Genomic DNA, 21,660 nt, shown 5'->3' on the forward strand with positions numbered 1-21,660 from the left:
TTCCATTTCCGTTCCATTTCCCCCACTTCCTGGAACAGTGAGTCCTCACACTGGGAGACAGAGCACCATCCCTGGGGTGCTGACCAAGGGCATACGCAGCCTCCTGAAAGCCACTGCCCCAGCCCTGCACGGCACTGCCACCACGCTGGGCTGTCACTGGTTCTCTAAGTGGGCAGTCTGCTTTCCGTTAGCCTGCTTCTTCAGGATGGTGGGGGAACATAGTAAAACCAGTAAATCCCATGAGTGTGGGCCGTTGCTCGGCTTTATTTGCTGTAAGGTGAGTTCATTCATCAGGAGCAATGCTGTGTGAGAACATGGTGGTGGATAAGCTATTCTGGATGTCTGCAGATGGCAGTTTTGGCAAAAGCATTATATGCAGAGAAAACAAATCCAAATCTAGAATGAATGTCTGTTTCAGGGCAAACAAAATTCTGCTCCTTTCACGATGGAAGTAGTCAAATGTAATCAATTGGGGCCGGCGCTGTGGTGCAGTGGGTTTAACGCCCTGGCCTGAAGTGCCGGCATCCCAAATAGGCACTGGTTCTTGTCTCGGCTGCTCCTCTTCCCATCCAGCTCTCTGCTATGGCCTGGGATAGCAGTGGAAGATGGCCCAAGTCCTTGGGCCCCTGCACCCACATGGGAGACCTGGAAGAGGCTCGAGGCTCCTGGCTTCAGATTGGTGCATCTCCAGCCGTTGCGGCCAACTGGGGAGTGGGCCAGCGGATGGAAGACCACTCCGCCACAGTGCCGGTCCCCCCAGTGGCATCTTAACCCACTGCACCACAATGCCTTTCCTGTTTTTATTTCACTTTTTAAAAAATGTATATTCACTTTATTGTAAGGGCAGAAACACACACACACACACACAGATCTTCTGTCTGCTGACTTCAAATGCTCACAATAGCCAGGCTGGTCATGGCCAGCACCAGGAGTCCGGAACCCATCCTGAGTCTTCATGTGGGTGGCAGGGATCAAAGTCCTCGAACCACCACCTGTTGCCTTTCAGGCACAGTAGCAGGAAGCTGAGAGGCTGGGACTTGAGGCAGGCACTTTGATAAGGGATGCAGGGTCTCCAGCGGCACCTTGACTGCTGTGTCAAAGGCCCACCCCTAGGCACAAGTTTTGTTTTCCTCAGTCCTTTGGCCATACAGAACTGCCCATGAGGTCACAGGTGCAGGCTGGACGAGAGGTTAATGTGGCAGGAATAGGCACCCTGGGCACTTGGGCTACTTCATCATGTAAGTTACTCGTGCCTGACTCTGATCTCAGGTGTCGTCTTTCATTTAATAACACAGTGCATGCCCAGCCTAATGGCACGATGACCAGCCCAGGTTCCATGGTAATCTGGGGCCCCCGGTTAAGCATTTAGTCTCTGCCGAGTCAAAAGCTTTTTGTGAAAGCAGAGTAGGGGCCGGTGCTGTGGTACAGCGGGTTAAAGCCCCAGCCTGCAGCGCCAGCATCCCATATGGGCACCGGTTTGAGTCCCAGCTGCCCCACTTCTGCACTTGATCTTAGCCAAAAGGCTGAGAAGCGATGCTGCCCCACTTCTGATCCAGTTCTCTATTATGGCCTGGGAAAGCAGTGGAGACTGGCCCAAGTCCTTGGGGCCCTTCATCCGCATGGGAGACCTGGAAGAAGCTCCTGGCTTCGGATCAGCTCAGCTCTGGCCATTGCAGTCATTTGGGAAGTGAACCACCGGAATGGAAGACCTCTCTCTCTGGCTCTACTTCTCTGTAATTCTGTCTTTCAAATAAGTAAAATAATTCTTTAAAAAAAAAGAAAGGAGTTACCCACAGAGGATGGGAGGGTTTTGTCCCACAGCCTCTGGGTCTGCACAGCGACGCTCCAAGCCCTGCGGGAGCTGCTGGACAGCCTGACCCACGTGGCAGAGCAGCGTGTACAGCAGCCTGCACCTGTCGCACAGCCTTCTCTTCTGGGCCACCCTCAAAGCCACAGCTTGTCAGGCCGCCCGGCAAATGTGCCGCACACTTAGCAGCACCCTGAAGTGGTGAGTGTGATGTCTCCAAACTTCAGAGGCCTATTGGCTGGGTGTTACGCTTCTCTGTGAGTCATGGAGGGGTCAGATTAACATACTTATCCTTTCCTTAAACAGGAACTCATGAGATACCCCGCACCATTGCATCCCTAAAATCTCACAGAAAACTCCTGAATTTTTGGCAAATATTATTTGCTGCTCTCTTCCATGCAAATGTCTTACCGATGTGTCTAGAGTGGTAGCTACTTCACACTCCCTAGTCCCATCAGCAAATGTGATCAGTGCAGCACATCCTGCAGTTTCTTCCGCCTCAGTTCTGCGCTGAACCCCTTTCCCCTGATGACACCAAGCCCACCCCTATTCTGCAGGATAACCTCCTTTCCATAAAATCAACTGTCGGTGAATGTTAACCTCATCTACGGAACATCTTCACAGAAACACCTAGATTCGTGTTTGACCGAATAACCAGGCTGGTGGTGTGGCTGCTGCCTGCAACACAGGCATCCCATATCAGAGCACTGGTTCGATTCCCAGATGTTCCACTTCAGATCCAGCTCCCTGCTAATACACCTGTGGAAATGGCCCACATAGCAGTATCTGTCGCTCCCCCTCTTCACGGAGGAATGACACTAAACCCTGGCTAGGCTTCATATCCGAGTCACGGCACCATTATGTCGCTCCCCCTCTTCGTGGAGGAACGACACAGGACCCTGCGCTGTTCTTTCGTCTGCTCGGCCCTCCCCGGGTTTGCTGCTGGTTCTTCCCGGGTTGGCTACTATCCCTTCCACCTCCGTGGAAGGGCGGTTCCCCCTGGCCGCTTTCCCCACTTCCGCAGGGGAGCGGCACACCGCCAGCCGGTTCTCTCGGGGGCTGCACAGGTGTTCCCTTAGATGTTCCCCTTAAATGTTCCTGGTGCATGCCGTCTCTCTCCTCCTTTATAGTCCTCCTCTGCCAATCCCAACTCGGCTGCCCACACGCCGAGTACGCTGCTCTCCAATCAGTAGCAAGTCCTACAGTTTATTGGTTGAACTGGAGGCAGCTGTGTAAAAGCTGTTTTCTCCTCTCCCAGCGCCATATTGTGGGAGAGCAGATGCACAGAATAAATCTTAATTCCAGTAACTTAGTCTAGTCCGAATTGCTCCCCACAGATCCCCCTTTCTTTTTATTTTTGGCGTTGATACGCGCCTGTCTTCGGTGTCCCGCGGCACACACTCTGCTCTACTTGCTAGAGTTGCCACAGGTTCTTACAAGTCCTATCAATCAGGCAAACCGAATCCGGGTCCTCTCCTCGCCATGCTGTGAGGAGGTTTTTAGGCGCTGATGCGTGCCTGTGTTCGGTGACCTGCGGCTCATACTTTGGTCGAGCCGCCTGCTGGCGCTTACCGCCTTACTAATCAGGCAGACCGAATCCAAGCTCTCTCATTGCCATGTTGTGGGGTGACTTATTGGTGTTGATAACGTGCCTGTTTTCGGTGACCTGCGGCGCATAAGCTGCTAGCCGCCCGCAGGTGCTCACCGCCTCCCTAATCAGGCAGACCGAATCCAAGCCTTCTAATTGCAGTATTGTGGGGAGGCCTTTCTGATGTTAATTCGTGCCTGTCTTCAGTGACCTGCGGCGCATAAGCTGCTAGCCGCCGCAGGTGCTCATCGCCTCACTAATCGGGCAGACCGAATCCAAGCTTTCTCATTGCCATGTTGAGGGGAGGCCTTTCTATTTCTCTATTTCTCTATCTCCGGGCATTCCTATTTCTCCCATTTTACTTCTATCTTCCAGCATTCCTATTTCTCTCATTTTACTTCTAAACTTCTGTTTCTCTTATCCCTGCGGCTTCCCGGCGGCGCCCGCCCCGAGGCTGCTTCTCGGCAGCTTTCTGGCTCTGAGCCGCTTCAGCCCGCGCCTCTCTCATCTGCGTGGCTCGGCTTTGCGCGCACACTCCGCGGTCTCGCACTTAGCCCAGCGTTCCCTATCTACTTGAGCCCCGCGCGCTCTGTAGCTGGCGTAGCTTACGTTTCCGCCATTAGCATTCAATCCAAGTTCCCCGGGCTAGCCTGGCGAATTCAACCCAGCTTACGTCTCCGCCCCACGGTTTGGCTTCCCGTCCTTTGCTCCCCGGGCTAATCAGACGGATCCCAATCCAGCTTACGTTTCCGCTTCTGGTTTTAACTTTTCGCCCCCTATTCCCGGGCTAACTTGAGAATCCCAAAGTGGCTTTCGTTTCTGCCTTGGCCTGCCCCCCGCGGCTTCAATTTCCCTAACATTTTTCTCTACCCGGTATGTTTCCCCAAGCTTTCCTCCAACAATACTCCTCCCTCATTTCTCCTGGCCTCTCCCCACAGTCCGCATCCGAGTCTGTTTGTTCTAGCTTTCACTTTCGCTTTCGACCTTAGAGATTTCTCCCAGCTTCCCCCCGTAGTCTGTATCTGAGTCTATGCCTAGGCTTTCAATAGCTTTTTCCGGCACCTTTTTCGTCCGGCTTTTCCCTAGGCTGTTTGCTAGTCTCTCTCTCCGATACTTTCCCAGTTCTTCCCGTTTCTTCCCTCCTAAGTTTGCTATCCGTCCTAGGTTTCCTATCCGAGTCACGGCACCATTATGTCGCTCCCCCTCTTCGTGGAGGAGCAACACAGAACCCTGCCTAGGCTTCATATCCGAGTCACGGCACCATTATGTCGCTCCCCCTCTTCACGGAGGAACGACACTAAACCCTGGCTAGGCTTCATATCCGAGTCACGGCACCATTATGTCGCTCCCCCTCTTCACGGAGGAACGACACTGAACCCTGCCTAGGCTTCATATCCGAGTCACGGCACCATTATGTCGCTCCCCCTCTTCGTGGAGGAACGACACAGGACCCTGCGCTGTTCTTTCGTCTGCTCGGCCCTCCCCGGGTTTGCTGCTGGTTCTTCCCGGGTTGGCTACTATCCCTTCCACCTCCATGGAAGGGCGGTTCCCCCTGGCCGCTTTCCCCACTTCCGCAGGGGAGCGGCACACCGCCGGCCGGTTCTCTCGGGGGCTGCACAGGTGTTCCCTTAGATGTTCCCCTTAAATGTTCCTGGTGCATGCCGTCTCTCTCCTCCTTTATAGTCCTCCTCTGCCAATCCCAACTCGGCTGCCCACACGCCGAGTACGCTGCTCTCCTCCAATCAGTAGCAAGTCCTACAGTTTATTGGTTGAACTGGAGGCAGCTGTGTAAAAGCTGTTTTCTTCTCTCCCAGCGCCATATTGTGGGAGAGCAGATGCACAGAATAAATCTTAATTCCAGTAACTTAGTCTAGTCCGAATTGCTCCCCACAGTATCTTCCTTTAAATCGTGCTTACAGCATTGCCATTCAATGCGATTATTGAGATGAGTACAATTAAATCTGCCATTTTCCTATTTGCTTTATATTTGTTCTGTGTCTTTGATTCTTCTTTCCATCTTTTCTACCTTATTTTGGATTAATTAGAATCTTAAGAATTTTTTAGTTATTTATGAGAGAGAGAGAGAGAGAGATCCCATCTGCTGTTTCATTCCCTAAATGCCTGCAATAGCTGGTATTGGACTGAAGCTAGAAACTCAATCCAGGACTCCCACATGAGTGGCAAGAATCCAACTACTTGAGCCATCACCACTGCCTCCCAAGATCTGCATTAGCAGGAAGCTGGAATCAGGAGCTGGAGTAGGGAATCCAACCATGCACTTAGATGAGAGATGCAGATGTCCTAATTATTAGGCTAAACACTCACCCCTAATGAGTAATTTTTTAATGATTCCATTTTATATACTGTGTTGGCATATTAGCTGTAACTTTAAAAAAAAAAAAGCCGGCGCCACGGCTCCCTAGGCTAATCCTCTGCCTTGCGGCGCCGGCACACCGGGTTCTAGTCCCGGTCGGGGCGCCGGATTCTGTCCCGGTTGCCCCTCTTCCAGGCCAGCTCTCTGCTGTGGCCAGGGAGTGCAGTGGAGGATGGCCCAAGTGCTTGGGCCCTGCACCCCATGGGAGACCAGGAGAAGTACCTGGCTCCTGCCATTGGATCAGCGCGGTGCGCCGGACGCAGCGCGCCAGCCGTGTCGGCCATTGGAGGGTGAACCAACGGCAAAGGAAGACCTTTCTCTCTGTCTCTCTCTCTCACTGTCCACTCTGCCTGTCAAAAAAAAAAAAAAAAAAAAAGATTGATTTTATTTATTTGAAAGGCAGAGTGGCCAAGAGGAAGATACAGAGAAAGGGAGATCTTCCATCTGTTGGTTCACTCCCCAGGCCTAGCTGAAGCCAGGAGCCTGGAATGCCATCCTGGTCTTCGGTGGGGGTGCAGGGACCCAAGCACTTGGGCCGTCTTCTGCTGCTTTCCTTCCCTGCTTTCTAGCAGGGAGCTAGGTCAGAAGCAAAGTAGCTGGGACTCGAACCAGCACTCCAGTATGGGATGCCAGTGCTGCAGGTGGCAGTTTTAATCCACTGAGCCACAACACCGATCCCTATAACCTTTTTTATTTCAGTGATTGCTTTAGGATTTAGAACAACTTTAACTTATCACAGTTCTACTTAACTGTGCCCCCGTTATATACTGCCCCGTGTGCCTATAACACCCTTCCAGTCTTTCTGCCATTGATGTCACACGTTAGTTCTACATGTATTATAAGCTCCACATACATATACATGCACGATTATTTTGTTGGTTTTTACTGGCCAATTATCTTTTAAATGTATTGAAGTAATAGTTAAAAAGTCTCTTGTACTCACTTAGCCACGCGGTTACCATTTGCCGTTTTCTGTTTCTTCTGTGTCTATCCCCGTGTCAGTCAGGCGCTATTTTCCTTTCACCCAGAGGATGTCATTCAACATTTCTTACAGTGACTGTCAACTACTGATGACTGATTCCAAGTTCTGAATGTCTGGAAAGTGCTCCTTTCACCTTCTATTTTGCAAGATTTATTTTCTGGGTGTAGAAACAAAGGTTGGCAGCTTTAAAGATACTCTTCCTTGCCAGCGCCATGGCCCAGTGGGTTAAAGCCCTGGCCTGAAGCACCGGCATCCCATATGGGTGCCAGTTCTAGTCCTGGCTGCTCCTCTTCTGATCTAGCTCCCTGCTATGGCCTGGGAAAGCAGTAGAAGATGGCCCAAGTGCTTGGGCCCCTGCACCCACATGGGAGACCCGGAGGAAGCTCCTGGCTCCTGGCTCCTGGCTTCAGATCAGCACAGCTCCGGCTGTTGCAGCCAACTGTGTACCAGCAGATGGAAGACCTCTCTCTCTCTCTCTCTCTCTCTCTCTCTCTCTCTGCCTCTCCTCTCTCTGTTTAACTCTGACTTTCAAATAAATGAATAAGTCTTTTAAAAAAAGATACTCTTCCACTGCCTTCATTCTGAGGATTGGTTTCAGTTGATTGAGTTTCTTATTATTGTGGTTTGCATTCTGCTTTATATGCTTGGTAATTTTTGACTAAATGGCAGACATCTTGAATTTTACCTGGTTAGGTAATGGATGTTTTTTGCTTGCCTGTAAATATTTTTGAACTTTATATGATATAGTATTTTATGACTTTTGTTTAAAAAAGGACTTTTTAAAAATATTTATTTATTTATTTGGAAGGAAGAGAGAGAGAGAGAGAGAGAGAGAGAGAGAGAGAGAGAATGTTCCACCCCAGATGGCAGCAATGGCAGGGGCTGGTCCATGCTGAAGCCAGGAGGCTAGCAATACATCCAGGTCTCCCACATAGGTGACAGGGTCCCAAAACACTTCCCAGGCACATTAGCAGGAAACTGGATCAGAAGTGGGGCAAGGGGCAGGCACTGTGGCACGGCAGGTTAAAGCCCTGGCCTGAAGCACCGGCATCCCATATGGGCACCAATTCTAGTCCTGGCTGCTCCTCTTCCGATCTGGCTCTCTGCTATGGCTTAGGAAAGCAGTAGAAGATGACCCAAGTTCTTGAGCCCCTGCACCCACATGGGAGACCCGGAAGAAGCTTCTGGCTCCTGGCTTTGGATCAGAGCAGCTCCGGCCATTGCGGCCATCTGGGGAGTGAACCAGCGGATGGAAGACCTCTCTCTCTGTCTCTACCTCTCTCTGTAACTCTGTCATTCAAATAAATAAAATAAATCTTAAAAAAAAAAAAAAGAAGTGGGGAAGCTGGAACTTGAACCAGTGCTCTGATACGGGATGCCAGCATTGCAGGTGGCAGCTTAGCCTGCTGTGCCACAACACCAGCCCTAAACAAAGGATTCTTTAAACAACACAGAAAAAGAAAAGCCACCATGAAAGAAACAATTGATACATTTGATTTCATCAACATTTAAAGCTGATCACAGGACAGACAAGAACAGTTCAAAGGCAAGTAGAGCTGGCTGGTAAACACTTGGTGTGAATATTAGAAAAAGACAAATTTCTCAATGAAAACATAAGCAGAGGATATAAACGGGCAATTCCTAGAACAGAAAAGCAAACACAGTAACAGCAATAATGATGATGATGACGACGATAGCTCTTGTATATTCAGAGTTTATACACTGCCAGGCAAATCAAAGCACTTCACATCTATTATTTCATTGAATCCTCACCTAAACAAAGGAGGTAAAAAAAAAAAAAAACCTGTTATACTAATTCTGTAGGCGAGGAAACTCTGGCACATAACAATTACCGATTTGTCCACAGATTGCCACACAGCTAGTAAATGGCAAAGCCTGAATGTGAAGCCAGCAAGTCCGGCTACAGAGCCTGCACTTTTAGCTACTATTTGATGCACAAGACTATAAACTCATCCTCACTAGAAGACAGGCAAATGTAATATAGTATGCTTTTAAGAAAAAGATGAGATATGTGGATGAGATATGTGTTCAAAAATAAGTTATATTGCCAAGTTTGAAATGTGTGAGTGTGGGGAAACGGATTCTCTCCTATGCTGCTAGTAAGGGTACAACTGGTAAGTTTGTGTAACAGTATAGATTAAAATGATAAATGTATGTACCTTGGCATCCAGCAATTTCACCTCTTGGGCTCTGCTCTAAAGACACCTGCCAGTGTGCAGCGGGAGAAGGTGGTGCAGACGGCCGACTGGTACAGCATCAGATGTAGTCAACCAGTAGAGGAAGGGCTACCTTTGGTAGATTCGCAGGCCAACATGCAGCAAGTGTAAGGGATAAAGCCGGGCTCTGAGAGGTTTGCTAAGAGAACACATGTTGCGGAACAGATACAGAATTATTCTGGTACTTTAAAAGACACAACATAATGCATGCATGCAAAAAACAAGGGACTTCGCTGTCCACGGGCGCTGAGGTGGACGGGCTCTGATGAATCCCAGTGACACGCACAGCCTGGTGTTCATGCCTTTGTGCAATGTCCCGACAAACACAATGTAAGCTGAAAATATGGTGCGTCAAGATGCGCCTGGTCCACCCGACCTACCAAAACCCTGCTTCCCACCAGCAGGCTGTGAAGTGTGGCCGTCCACCTTTGTCCCCGCTGATGCTCAGCAGCACCCGAGATGTCGTACTGCATGTTGCTAGCCTAAGACAAGACCGGACAGCAAACTGGAAGTCTGTTGCCATCGAAGTCATGTAACGTTGGTACCATTGTAAGACTGAACAATCCTATCTTGAGGGGCTGGCGTTGTGGCGCAGCAAGTTAAGCGTCTGTTTGTTATGCCGGCATCCCACATTAGAGTGCCAGCTCTAGTCCCGGCTCTTCCACTTCCTACCCAACTTCCTGCTAACGCACCTGGCACAGCAGTGGGAAATGGCCCAAGCGCTGGGGCCTTTGCCATCCATTTGCGGGACTCTTCTGGCTTCAGCCTGGCTCAGCCCTGGTTGTTGTGGGCATTTGGGGAGTGACTTAACAGATGGAAGATTGGGCTCTCTCTCTCCCTCCCTCCCTCCCTCTCGCTCGCTCACTCGCTCGCTCTCTCCTGCCACCCCGCTCTGCCTTTCCAATAAATACATTTTTTTTTGACAGGCAGAGTGGACAGTGAGAGAGAGAGACAGAGAGAAAGGTCTTCCTTTTGCCGTTGGTTCACCCTCCAATGGCCGCCGCAGCCAGCGCGTTGCGGCCGGCGCACCGCGCTGATCCGATGGCAGGAGCCAGGAGCCAGGTGTTTTTCCTGGTCTCCCATGGGGTGCAGGGCCCAAGCACTTGGGCCATCCTCCACTGCACTCCCTGGCCACAGCAGAGAGCTGGCCTGGAAGAGGGGCAACCAGGACAGAATCCGGCGCCCCGACCGGGACTAGAACCCGGTGTGCCGGCGCCGCAAGGCAGAGGATTAGCCTAGTGAGCCGCGGCGCCGGCAATAAATACTTTTTTTTTTTTTTAATAAATACATTTTTAAAAAGAAAATAATGCCATGCTGAACCACCCTAAGTTGGTGGACCACATGTATGTATAGTTCTCTTTCACAGTAATTAGGGCTGACCCGTGGAACCAAAGGCGTATTGAAGACATGCTCGCGCTTCACTTCCAAAGCTAAAACGCGCTGGCGTCTGCCATGCTTTCTTGAACCACTTGTTCTGGCAGAAGCCAGCTACCGCACTGTGAGTACACTCAAGCAGCCATATGGAGAAGTTCCCAGAGAAAGAAGCAGCAGATAACACAAGACACCCAGTTCAATTTGCATTTCAGAGAAGCAGTGAGTAACTGCTTTAGGATAAAGAATATGCCCATGCAACATTTGGGTCATACTTACGCTAACAGATTATTTGGTGTTTATCTGAAATGCAAAGCTAACAAGGCATTCTGTATTTGTATTTGCTAAACATGGCAGCCTGAGAAACACAGAAGTGAGTCCTGCCCGCAGCTGGCTCCAACTCCTCACCCACATGAGTGAGATACTGGGGAAGTCCCAGTCGACTGGCCGAATGGCAGCCTGAGAAACACAGAAGTGAGTCCTGCCCGCAGCTGGCTCCAACTCCTCACCCACATGAGTGAGATACTGGGGAAGTCCCAGTCGACTGGCCGAATGACTGCAGCCCTTGCGCACATCTTGACTACAACCTTGAGAGACAGCCTGAGCCAGGGCCACCCACCCAGACCGCTGTAGAATCCCTGACCCAGACACGGTGTCAAGTGGGAAGTACTTGTTATCACTCTGAAGCACTACGTTTTGGAAAAGGATGGAAAAATAACACTGCTGCGCCAGTGTTAAGAGAATGCCCCCAACTGAATGTACAGAGAAACGGAAGCAGTGTTTCCTGCGATGGGTATCGTTCAGCCGTGAGGAGTGGAGGACTGATTCACGCTTGTGCTGGGGCTGAGCACCGAGACCATGCTGAACGGAAGAAGCCAGACGGAAAAGGCCCTATAAGGCCTTCGAGGAAATGAATGCTTGTTGTCTTAAGCTACTAAATGTTGGTAGCTTGTCACACAGCAATAGACAACACGCTCAGTTTGTAAGGATTTGTGTGACTGAGGGAACGTTTGTGGCCTGCCTGGCACGTAGCTGCACAGCATGATCAATAGTAGCAGGGGCACAGGCGCTGGCACAGTGGTGAGGACGCTGTCAGGACCCCTGCTTCCCACATCACAGTGCCTGCTTCAAGTCCTGGCTCCCCCTTCCCGCCAGTGCCAACCCTGGGCAGCAGGTGACGGCTCAAGGACTTGGGTCCCTGCCACCCACATGGGGAACCAGACTGAGTTCCAGGCTGCTTCAACTTGGCTTCAACTTGGCCCGGCCCTAGCTGTCGTATGCAGTCAGGGAGCAAACCAGTGGATGCAAGACCTCTGTCTGTCTCTCAGACTCTTTGTTTTTCTCTCTCTGCCTTTCAAATAAAATGAAGAAAAAAAATTAAACAACAGCTAGTCTGAGTGGGAACAGCGTGCTCCAGTTACAGAGACTCTTAGGGAAAGAAGGGCCAAGGAGAGGGGAACAGGGCAGAGCCCTAGCACCTGCCCCAGCTAGACAGAGGTGCTCCGGAGGAAAAGGATACATACACACACTCACACACCACACATACACCACACACCACACTACGCATCACATCACATCACATCACATCACATCACATCACATCACACACCACATACACCACACATCACATATCACACCACACATATACCACACACCATACTACACACCGTATCACATCACACCACACCACACCACACCACACCACACATCACACACCACATACACCACACATCACATCACACCACACCACACGCCACATACACACACCACACCTCACACACAAACCATACACACCATGCCACACATATACCATACCACATATACACTATATACCACACACACACATACCACATCTCACACACACACCACACACACCACACACATACACTATACGCCACACACACTACACATATACTATACCACACATACACACCATACACCACACACTACATACCACACCACACATGCACACCACACATATCACACACACTCCATATCACACACACACACCACATGTCACACATCCACACCACACATACACTACACACCACACACACCACACATATACCACACATACTACACACACCACACCACACACACACTACACATATACCACATCACACATCCACCACACATATGCCATACCACACACACACTTTCCATTGTCCTTTAATTTACATCTATCTTCCTTAAGATACTACCACTTTGTCCACTGTGTGGAGTTATATAAATATTAGCAATACACTCTGTAACTAGTATTTAGTCACTCTATAACTAGCATCTGGTAGTTATTAGAAAGCCTTGTCTTTTTTTTTTTAACTTTTATTTAATGAATATAAATTTCCAAAGTACAGCTTATGGATTACAATGGCTTCCCCCCCATAACGTGCCTCCCACCCACAACCCTCCCCTTTCCCACTCCCTCTCCCCTTCCAATCACATCAAGATTCATTTTCGATTCTCTTTATCTACAGAAGATCAGTTTAGTATACATTAAGTAAAGATTTTAACAGTTTGCTCCCACACAGAAACATAAAGTGAAAAATAATAGATGATTTTTTAAATGATGATGAAATCAGATCAGACCTATTGTCATGTTTAATCCCAGTGAGAGTCAAGTTGGGAATTGATAATTTCTTCTTCTTCTTTTTTTTTTTTTTTTACAGAAGATCAGTTTAGTATACATTAAGTAAAGATTTCAACAGTTTGCTCCCACACAGAAACACAAAGTGAAATATACTGTTTGAGTACTCGTTATAGCATTAAGTCTCAATGCACAGCACATTAAGGACAGAGATCCTACATGAGGAGTAAGTGCACAGTGACTCCTGTTGTTGACTTTACAAATTGACACTCCTGTCTATGGCATCAGTAATCTCCCTATGCTCCAGTCATGAGTTTCCAAGGCTATGGAAGCCCTCTGAGTTCTCCGACTCTTATCTTGTTTAGACAAGGTCATAGTCAAAGTGGAGGTTCTCTCCTCCCTTCAGAGAAAGGTACCTCCTTCTTTGAAGACCTGTTCAGAAAGCCTTGTCTTAATTACTTCGATACTTCTAACACAGTGCCCTCTACCCGCAGCAGGTACTCAGTGCACATCTGTGAAAAGGACGGATGAATGAGAACCTGAGAAATAGCTATTAAATGCAAAATCAGTGACCCACGTATATGGAAAGAGCTCACTTCTAGGAGTCCACCTGAAGGGAGGACGTGGGAGAGCCACACCTCTCGAGCCAGTCCTCAAGGAGAGGACGAGTCACACCCTGGAATAGCGTGCAGCTCCTCAAAAAGAATGACCTGGAAGTCCCTACCCACCGACCTGAAAGGTTAAGATTGAGATTAGCAAGTGGCAGAGACATGTGCATGGGAATGACCAAAGCGCCCTCTAAATCCAGTGTGGGTGCCTGGCCGTGACTGTGTGAGGGCAAAGGGAGCGCACGGAGGGGCGGGGAGAGTCATCGTCTATCCTTCCTATAGGGTTGTCTCCTATACAGGATGCAATGAGCATAGGCGACTTTGTGATTGTTTTGGAAGAGTTGAGTAAAATTCCCAAGGAAACCAGCTGTAGGACCTTATGCCTAATTGTTGCCACCCGTAGCTGTCTGGTCACGCACACTGGATATTCTGTGGGTGAGTCAGGGAAGGGGAAGGCGGACCCCCCACCAGCCTCCTGCCCTCTTGAGTAAACCAGGTGGCCGCAGTCCACTTCCCGCAGGGAATCCCTCCTTCCCTCAAAGCCATCGGACCGCACCCCTGCCTGCAGGGAAGGTCTGGGTGTAAAAAGAGGGATTAGCTTTCTCCTGCCCTGCTTCTGGCCCGGGAGGGACCCCCCTCCCTGCTGCACAGGGAGAGGGCCCCACCCCTTCCCACCCAGAGGGAAAATTTCCCAGGGCCGGGGTCACCGCCCCTTTCTGGGGTAAGGAAATTCTAGCAGTGCCTCTCTGGTCTGTTGGTGCAAAGAAGGAAAATTGCTCGGGACTCCTGGCGTTGCTAAGTCAATTTGCTTATAGTACTATTTAAGCATGTGGTAAAACCAGGTACAAATAGATGCGTACAGCTATCAGACTAAAAGCAAATCTACACACTAAACACAAACAGAACTGCAAAACCTGTACAATTCAAGTGAGCCACACGAAGGTGCTTTCCCCCCTCCTTTCTGTAATGAAACCCCACCTCCAGCCGGAAAGGTGGGCCACCAGCCTCAGCCCTGGCGCAGCTGGCCCAGGTTCCTCGCCTTCCCAGTGCCGTGCTGGCCGAAGCAAGAGGGTCCCTCCCTTCTCCCTCACTCTGCTTTCCCACAAGCTGAAGCCCTACAAGTCTTCCCTTCCGACAGTGCCTCTTGGGGTCACTTGGTTGTCACGCGGTGTGAATGCATCATTTAAGCCTCGGCCTCTCGGTTTCCCCTTGCTCTAGCTCTGAATAATTAAAGCAGTCAAAGCCAGCAGTAAACACACACAGAGGTGCTGTAATTGCTGGTCTAAGGTCACCAGCCTGAGTTCATTAAAAAGGCTTTCAGTTGAAAGCACAACACAGTTCTCTTAGTGGTTCTTGTACCCCCACGAGAACGGGAGTTCAAGCTGCCCCGGTGTGGGGAAGAGCTGCGGCCCCCCTTCCCATCTGTCCCTGAAGGCAGGATCAAGGCGCTTCCAAGTCATGCGGTTACTTGGCCAGGCCCCTTGTGGCAGCCTCGGTTTTCCTCATCTGTAAAGGGGGAGTAAGAACTATGACCTCGAGGAGGAAGCGCTGATGTAGGCAAAAGCACATTTGTCGGTTTTGCAGTACTGGGGCTGCTTGCCGTGGGCCAGGCACGCAGATCTGCTCCCCATCTCTGACCAAGCGTTTAGGTCTCTGTCTGAAGTCACAATTCAATCAATCAATCTACATAAACTTATTGATCATCTCCTAGTGCCCTGTGCTGTGCAGGCTAGCAAGAAGCAAATCGATATTTGCCAACTATGTACTTTTATGATCTCTGAGCATCACAGCCCGGGTATGTATGTATTTTTATATTTCTTCTTTTAATTGACAAATGAAATTGTACAGACTTACAGTGTACAGTGTGATGCTTTGATACATGAAATTATCATGAACAGGAGCCCTAGTTTTAATTTTTCATCAAAATTTTGTTTTGAGGTTTATATTACTTATTTGAAAGGGAGAGAGAGAGAGCGAGAGTTCTCTTCTGTCTGCTGGTTCATTCCTCAAATGGTCACAATGGCAGACTGGGCCAGATGGAAGCCAGGATCCAGGAACCCCATCCAGGTCTCCCACAGGGGTGCAGGGGCTCAAGCACTTGGGCCATCTTCTGCTGCTTCCCCAGGCACATTAACAGGGAGCTGGATTGGAAGTGGAGCAGCCGGGACTTGAACTGGCACTCCGATATGGAACGCTGGTGCCACAGGCCCAGAAGTCCCTGATTTTAAAAAGAAGGGTGGTAAAGCAACCAGCATAGTGCCTAGAACTTTTCAGTAGTTTGTTTCTTCCCAGCAAACTCCAATTCTCATCTAATTTCTTTTTTTATTTTATTTTTTTAAATTTACTTGACAGATAGAGTTAGACAGTGAGGGAGAGAGAGAGAAAGGTCTTCCTTCCATTGGTTCACTCCCCAAATGGCCACCACGGCTGGCGCTGCGCTGATCCGAAGCCAGGAGCCAGGTGCTTCCTCCTGATCTCCCATGCGGGTGCAGGGCCCAAGCACTTGGGCCATCCTCCACTGCCCTCCCGGGCCACAGCAGAGAGCTGGCCTGGAAGAGGAGCAACAGGACTAGAACTGGGCGCCACAGGCGGAGGACTAACCACGTGAGCCACGGCGCCGGCCCCTCATCTAATCTCTTATCATTTTTGGTTGTTTGTGACTAAGGTGTAAGGTGCTGAAGAGCTAGATGCACGTTGTGGTCCCTTTGTGCTTGCTCTGAGCCTCACAGGATCTTCTGGGCACAGTAGGTGTTCGGGGCATCCTTCCCGTTACACATTGAGTGAATGCTGTAGTTGAAGGCGCACGGAGAAGCAGCACCATCTTCTGGCCAAAGTGAGAAGTGCACTGGTCAAAGAATGTCAGCTAGAGGCTCCCCAGAGCAGTGTGTGTGTGTGTGTGTGTGTGTGTGTGTGTGAGTGTGTACACGCATTCATGCATGTGTATTCCAAGTTGGCAAATTCACTCTACTTTTCCAACTTTGCCATCCTCCAGCAGGAACACTCTGGGCTCTGGAGCGAGGGGCTGCTTTGGGGGACTCTGAACTGAATCACTCCCTCATGCCCACCACTTTGCAGATGGGTGAATCAGAGAGGTGAAAGCAGGCTCCAGGTCAGCCTGCAAGGCAATGGACTCCAGGCACACCGGACTCCAGGACACGGGCTCAAGTTTGGGGCTTTTAAAAGCCATCATCTGGATCTTTCCTCTGTCCTCTCTCTCTCCCTTCTCTGTCTCCCTCTCTCCCTCTCCTTCTCTGTCTCCCTCTCTCCCTCTCTCCCTCCCTCTCTCTCTCCATCTCTCCCTCTCTCCTCGCTGCCTTTCCCTTGTTCATTGTTCTGTCCCTGCTCCTGCCTTTGATGCACATACGTTGTCACATTCCATTGACTCTCCTCTCTGTTCTTACACTCACGCCTAGCGGTGCTTCCGCCAGGCAGCAGCAGCCTCTCCTGCAAGTTTTGGTCACGTGTGCAGCTCAGTTAGCTCGAGCGTTCCTTTTCTGCCTTTTCACTCTTACAAAAGATTAAAAGGTGGCATCACATTGCTCCCCAGTTCCTTCCCGCAGGAGGGACTTAAAAGGGACAACAAAAACTAATCACGTTCAATAAGCATTTTCTTGGTGGAAAAAAAAGGAAAAAAAAAGCCATTATGTCTTGGCAGTGGGAAAAGTCATTTCATTGTTGATGGTTGGAGGTGAGCAGCAAGGGTGGGGAGTGGAGATAAACATCATTTCCTGAGCATGCTAATGTGTTAGGCATGCTAGATGTTGTCTTAAACATTCTTCTACACAGCGGAGCTCAAAACAGCAGCACTTTCAAAGGGTCATTGTTAATAAAGCACAGGCTGGGTAGCCCGTATCTGCTTGGGACCAGAAGTGTTTTGGATGTAAGATTTTTTTCTTTGGAATATTTGCATATCCACAATGAGACATGTCGGGGATGGGACCGAAGTCCAGACGTGAAAGGCTTGTAAGTTTCCTCACCTGCGAAGGTGTTTTTTACACAGTATTTTTAGTGTGCCTGCGTTTTCATTGCGACCTCTCCCATGAGGTCGCTTGTGGAGTTCACAGGTGGCAGCATGTCCAGGCTCCGAGCGTTTCAGCGTGTGGAGCATTCTGGATGGGGAGTTAGGGACGCCCAACGTGTGACAGGAAGGCAGCGCAGACGTGAAATGCTTGCTGCCGGAGAGTCGCTGCGGGAAGTGAGCGCTGTCAGTTGTGTTTTCGGGGCTGAGCTCATTCGGGTACAGGCTGCTCTGTTAAGCCTCACTTTTGTCAGGCTGGTCAGGAGGAGTGCCCCGTCCAGATTCTGCTCCAGCCCTGTGAGTTCTGAGTGTTTCCGTATGGGTGGTGGCGGTGGGCACTGTCTCTGGCCCCGTGTGAGCAGTGGGCACCAGGTTCTCATCAAGGGGTTCCCTCCCATGCATGCACTGTTGGGTCCTCTGCCGACTAGTTGAGGGGATCCCCTGTATTCCGCGGGGAGGGGGACGCCCCTCTTCGCGCTGCTCTCTCCTGTCAGGTCCTGTGTGCTGACTCAGGAGTCGGCAGCTCCTCAAGGCAGCCGGGAGCTTGCAGGCAGCCAGCTGGGGCAGGCAGTGTTCACGGGGCTGCTTGCCTGTCACTCGGGATGGTAGTCCTTGCTACCACCCACTGCCCCGATTCTTGCTGGACATCGGGGAGGCTCTGTTACATCAGAAGCCTACACCTGTCACTTAGGCTTTACCACACCAACCATTTCAGCTACAACTATTTCCTCACTCATGACTTGGAGAGTGGTGGTTTGGGTGGAGCGGTTCTGCTGTCCACGCTGGGCTCACACCCTCATCTGTAGTGAGCCGAGGCAGCTCTGCCTCCCCAATGTTTGCTGGTGGTTGACAGGCACCCTGGGTGCAACTGGGCCACGCTGCTATAATACACTGGTTAATTTATTAAGTAATTCATTCATTCGTATATTTTTTGAGTGTCTGATTGGTGACAAAACAATCAAAAATCCCTGCCCTTATGAACCTTATCATCTCATTGGTTCATGCAGGTAGGGAGACTCTGGTATGAGCCCGGCACTACGCTGGGTGTCTAGAACTGACAAAGACAGAAACCACTCTCCTCCCTCAAGACACCTGTGCTTGTTTAAGGAGTGGGGTGAAGGAGTAGGGGCAGGGATAAGTTCCATATGCATAGCACAGAACCCGAAACCTAAGTGCTGGGCTGTGCTGAAGAACTTGTCTGCATGTCTTGGTCTTGAGGGGCAGTGATGGGAATCAGGGAAGAGGACAAACTGTCAGTGCACCAACAAGGTCCAGGATTGCAACAGAACAGGACAGGAAAGCTGCCCTCACCGTCACTTCCTACTGGACATGCAGGCAGGAAGCAGCCCCATGCAGGCCCACCGTGCTACTCACGAGACACAAGACGCGCTCCGGGAGCCGGCCTCGGCCACAAAACGTCCTCCCTCTGAAAGTGTCATGTGTGTCAACGAGCACGGAGGTCAATTTATTATTTCACCCAACAAGAATTTACTGAGTACCTACTACGTGAGATCTTGTTGGGGAGGGTCTTCTGCGCTTGACTTGGAAGCAGAGTACAGATTTGACCCAAAAGTTGCCTCTTAAGGGGTGCCAATCCAGAGCTTGTTTGGGCATCCACAGGCAGGTGTCACTGTCCGTGGTCCTGAACTACCAACGCCATTCCCCAGGACACGACTGTTCCTTTTTTTTTTTTTTTTTAAAGATTTATTTTATTGATTTGAAAGGCAGAGTTACAGAGAGAGGTATAGACAGAGAGAGAAGTTTTCCATCCGCTGGTTCACTCCCCAACTGGCTGCAACGGCCGGAGCTGTTCTGATCCAAAGCCAGGAGCCAGAAGCTTCTTCTGAGTCTCCCTTGTGGGTGCAGGGGCCCAAGGACTTGGGCCATCTTCTACTGTTTTCCCAGGCCATAGCAGAGAGCTGGATAAGAAGGGGAGCAGCCAGGACTAGAACCAGCGCCCATATGGGATGCCGGTGCTTCAGGCCAGGGCTTTAACCCGCTGCACCACAGCGCTGGGCCCCAATGACTGTTCCTTTTAACCCAGGGACATTGGTGACTCATGTCCAGTGTTTTCCAGAGATCCTGAAACAGGTAAGGAAGAAGGCACAGGAAATTAGAAGGAGCAAGGGATGGAGAGAAGGGAGAGGTGGGAAGGAGGAAGAACACCTAGAAGCTGTTAGAAGGTACATTCCCAAGACAGTGCCCACCGATTTTAAATGTTCATGTCTACCATAAAAGAAACCACTGTAGACCTAGACCATGGCAAAAATACTGAAAAGCTGAAAAATATGAAAAAATTTGTGTACCAAGTTAACCAAATGTGGATTGGTATCAATGGTTCTAGTGAAATCATTTGTTTTACTAAAAAGCCCATAATACATTAACTCATTTAGAAAAGTTTACACAATCATTATATGTCTATGTATAGTATATATTTTATATGTCATATATTATACAACTATAATAGAAGATTAAATATACACAATATTCCTTATAACATATTAATTATAGAATTAAACCATGTCCAAACATTTAAGGAATAAAGCAACAAACTATCGAGTTTTACTTTATCTTTCAGAAATACCACATTTCGTTAGCACCGAGTTCCATTGTAAGTTGACTTTCCTGGTTACCGTGGTGCAGGGAGCCGTGAGCAGCAAAGTCTGCACAAGGTGTGCGGGAAGTCCGGCACGGGAACCAGCGCAAGCGCCGGGAGCTGCTGGAGACGTGGAGCTGCAGAGCAGCTTGAAGAGTTATGACCCCCAGAAAGACAGACGCTTCTCGCGCACTGTCAGGCTGAAGCCCACTCCCTGCCCCAAGTTCTCCGTGTGTGTCCTGGGCGGCCAGCAGCACTGCCACAAGGCCAAGGCTGCGGACATCCCCCACGTGGACACCGAGGTGCTGAAGAAGCTCACCAAGAACAAGAAGCTGGCTGAGACGTATGGTGCCTTTTTGGCCTCAGAGTCTCTGATTAAGCAGACCCCACGAATCCTGGGCCCAGCCGGCAAGTTCCGCTTCCTGCTGACACACAAGGAGGACATGGTGGCCAAAGTCGATGAGGCGAAGTCCACAATCCAGTTCCAGATGAGGAAGACGCTGTGTCTGGCCGTGGCAGTCGGCCACGTGAAGATGACAGACAATGAGCTTGTGTACAACATCCACCTGGCTGTCAACTTCCTGGTGTCACTGCTCAAGAAGAATCGGCAGGGGCTGGCACCGTGACGCACCAGGTTAACCCTCCACCTGCAGCGCCGGCATCCCAAATAGGCACTGGTTCAAGTCCCGGCTGTTCTACTTATGATCCAGCTCTCTGCTACAGCCTGGGAAAGCAGTGGAAGATGACCCAAGTCCTTGGCTCCTGCACTCGCATAGGAGACCAGAAAGAAGCTCCTGGCTCCTGGCTTTGGATCAGCTCAGCTCCAGTTGTTTCAGCCATCTGGGGACTGAACCAGCAGAAGACCACCCCCCCCCCCCCGCCTCTGCCTCTCTGTAACTCTGCCTTTCAAATAAATCTTTTAAAAGATTTTTGAACATTTAGAGTTCAACACTTCTGATTCACTGTTTGACTTACTCATTTTGTGTGTGTGAATAAAATATCCTTTACACATCAAAAGCATTGATGCTGCTGATCTTGAAGCAGAGTTCAGTTATTGTCTCTGGACAGTTCTCCCAAGGTACTACGCCCTGCGTTTAGATGCTGGCACTTTCTTTATCTTACCGGAAGGTGTCAGCAGTGACAACTACTTCACAGTTGGCACCTGGCCAACAGCCACCCTGTGGTCTGCCACAAGATTTGAATCGCTCATCTGTGGGGGAAAAAGAAAAAAACATTTTAGAATGGATGAAAACAGGAAGTTGAGCAAACATTATTCCAAGTATCTCTCTCTGGTTATGTACAAAAAGTAATGGCTTGATTTTGTAAAAATTGATGCCTACTCTACATTCGCAGGCTTATCACCTTGATTACTTATCATTTCTTTGTGGTGAGAACATTTAACATCCTGGCCTACAGCTGTTTTGAAATATACGTTATTAACCTTTGTGGTCATGCTGTGCAGAACACCAGAACTCACTTCTGCTTAACTGTACCC

General features: G+C 49.8%; 1 protein-coding gene across 1 annotated transcript; it reads left to right on the forward strand.

The window, feature by feature from the left end:
- The first annotated feature begins 18,898 nt into the window (after nt 1-18,898).
- Nucleotides 18,899-20,918, forward strand: LOC100341206 (large ribosomal subunit protein uL1). Its single transcript, XM_070060902.1, is given in 3 exon segments — nt 18,899-19,028; nt 20,242-20,295; nt 20,298-20,918. Coding segments are annotated over 3 exon segments (678 nt in total). The 3' UTR covers nt 20,792-20,918.
- Nucleotides 20,919-21,660: the final 742 nt, after the last annotated feature.

Source organism: Oryctolagus cuniculus, chromosome 17 (genome assembly GCF_964237555.1).
Source record: "Oryctolagus cuniculus chromosome 17, mOryCun1.1, whole genome shotgun sequence".
Lineage (NCBI taxonomy): Eukaryota > Metazoa > Chordata > Mammalia > Lagomorpha > Leporidae > Oryctolagus > Oryctolagus cuniculus.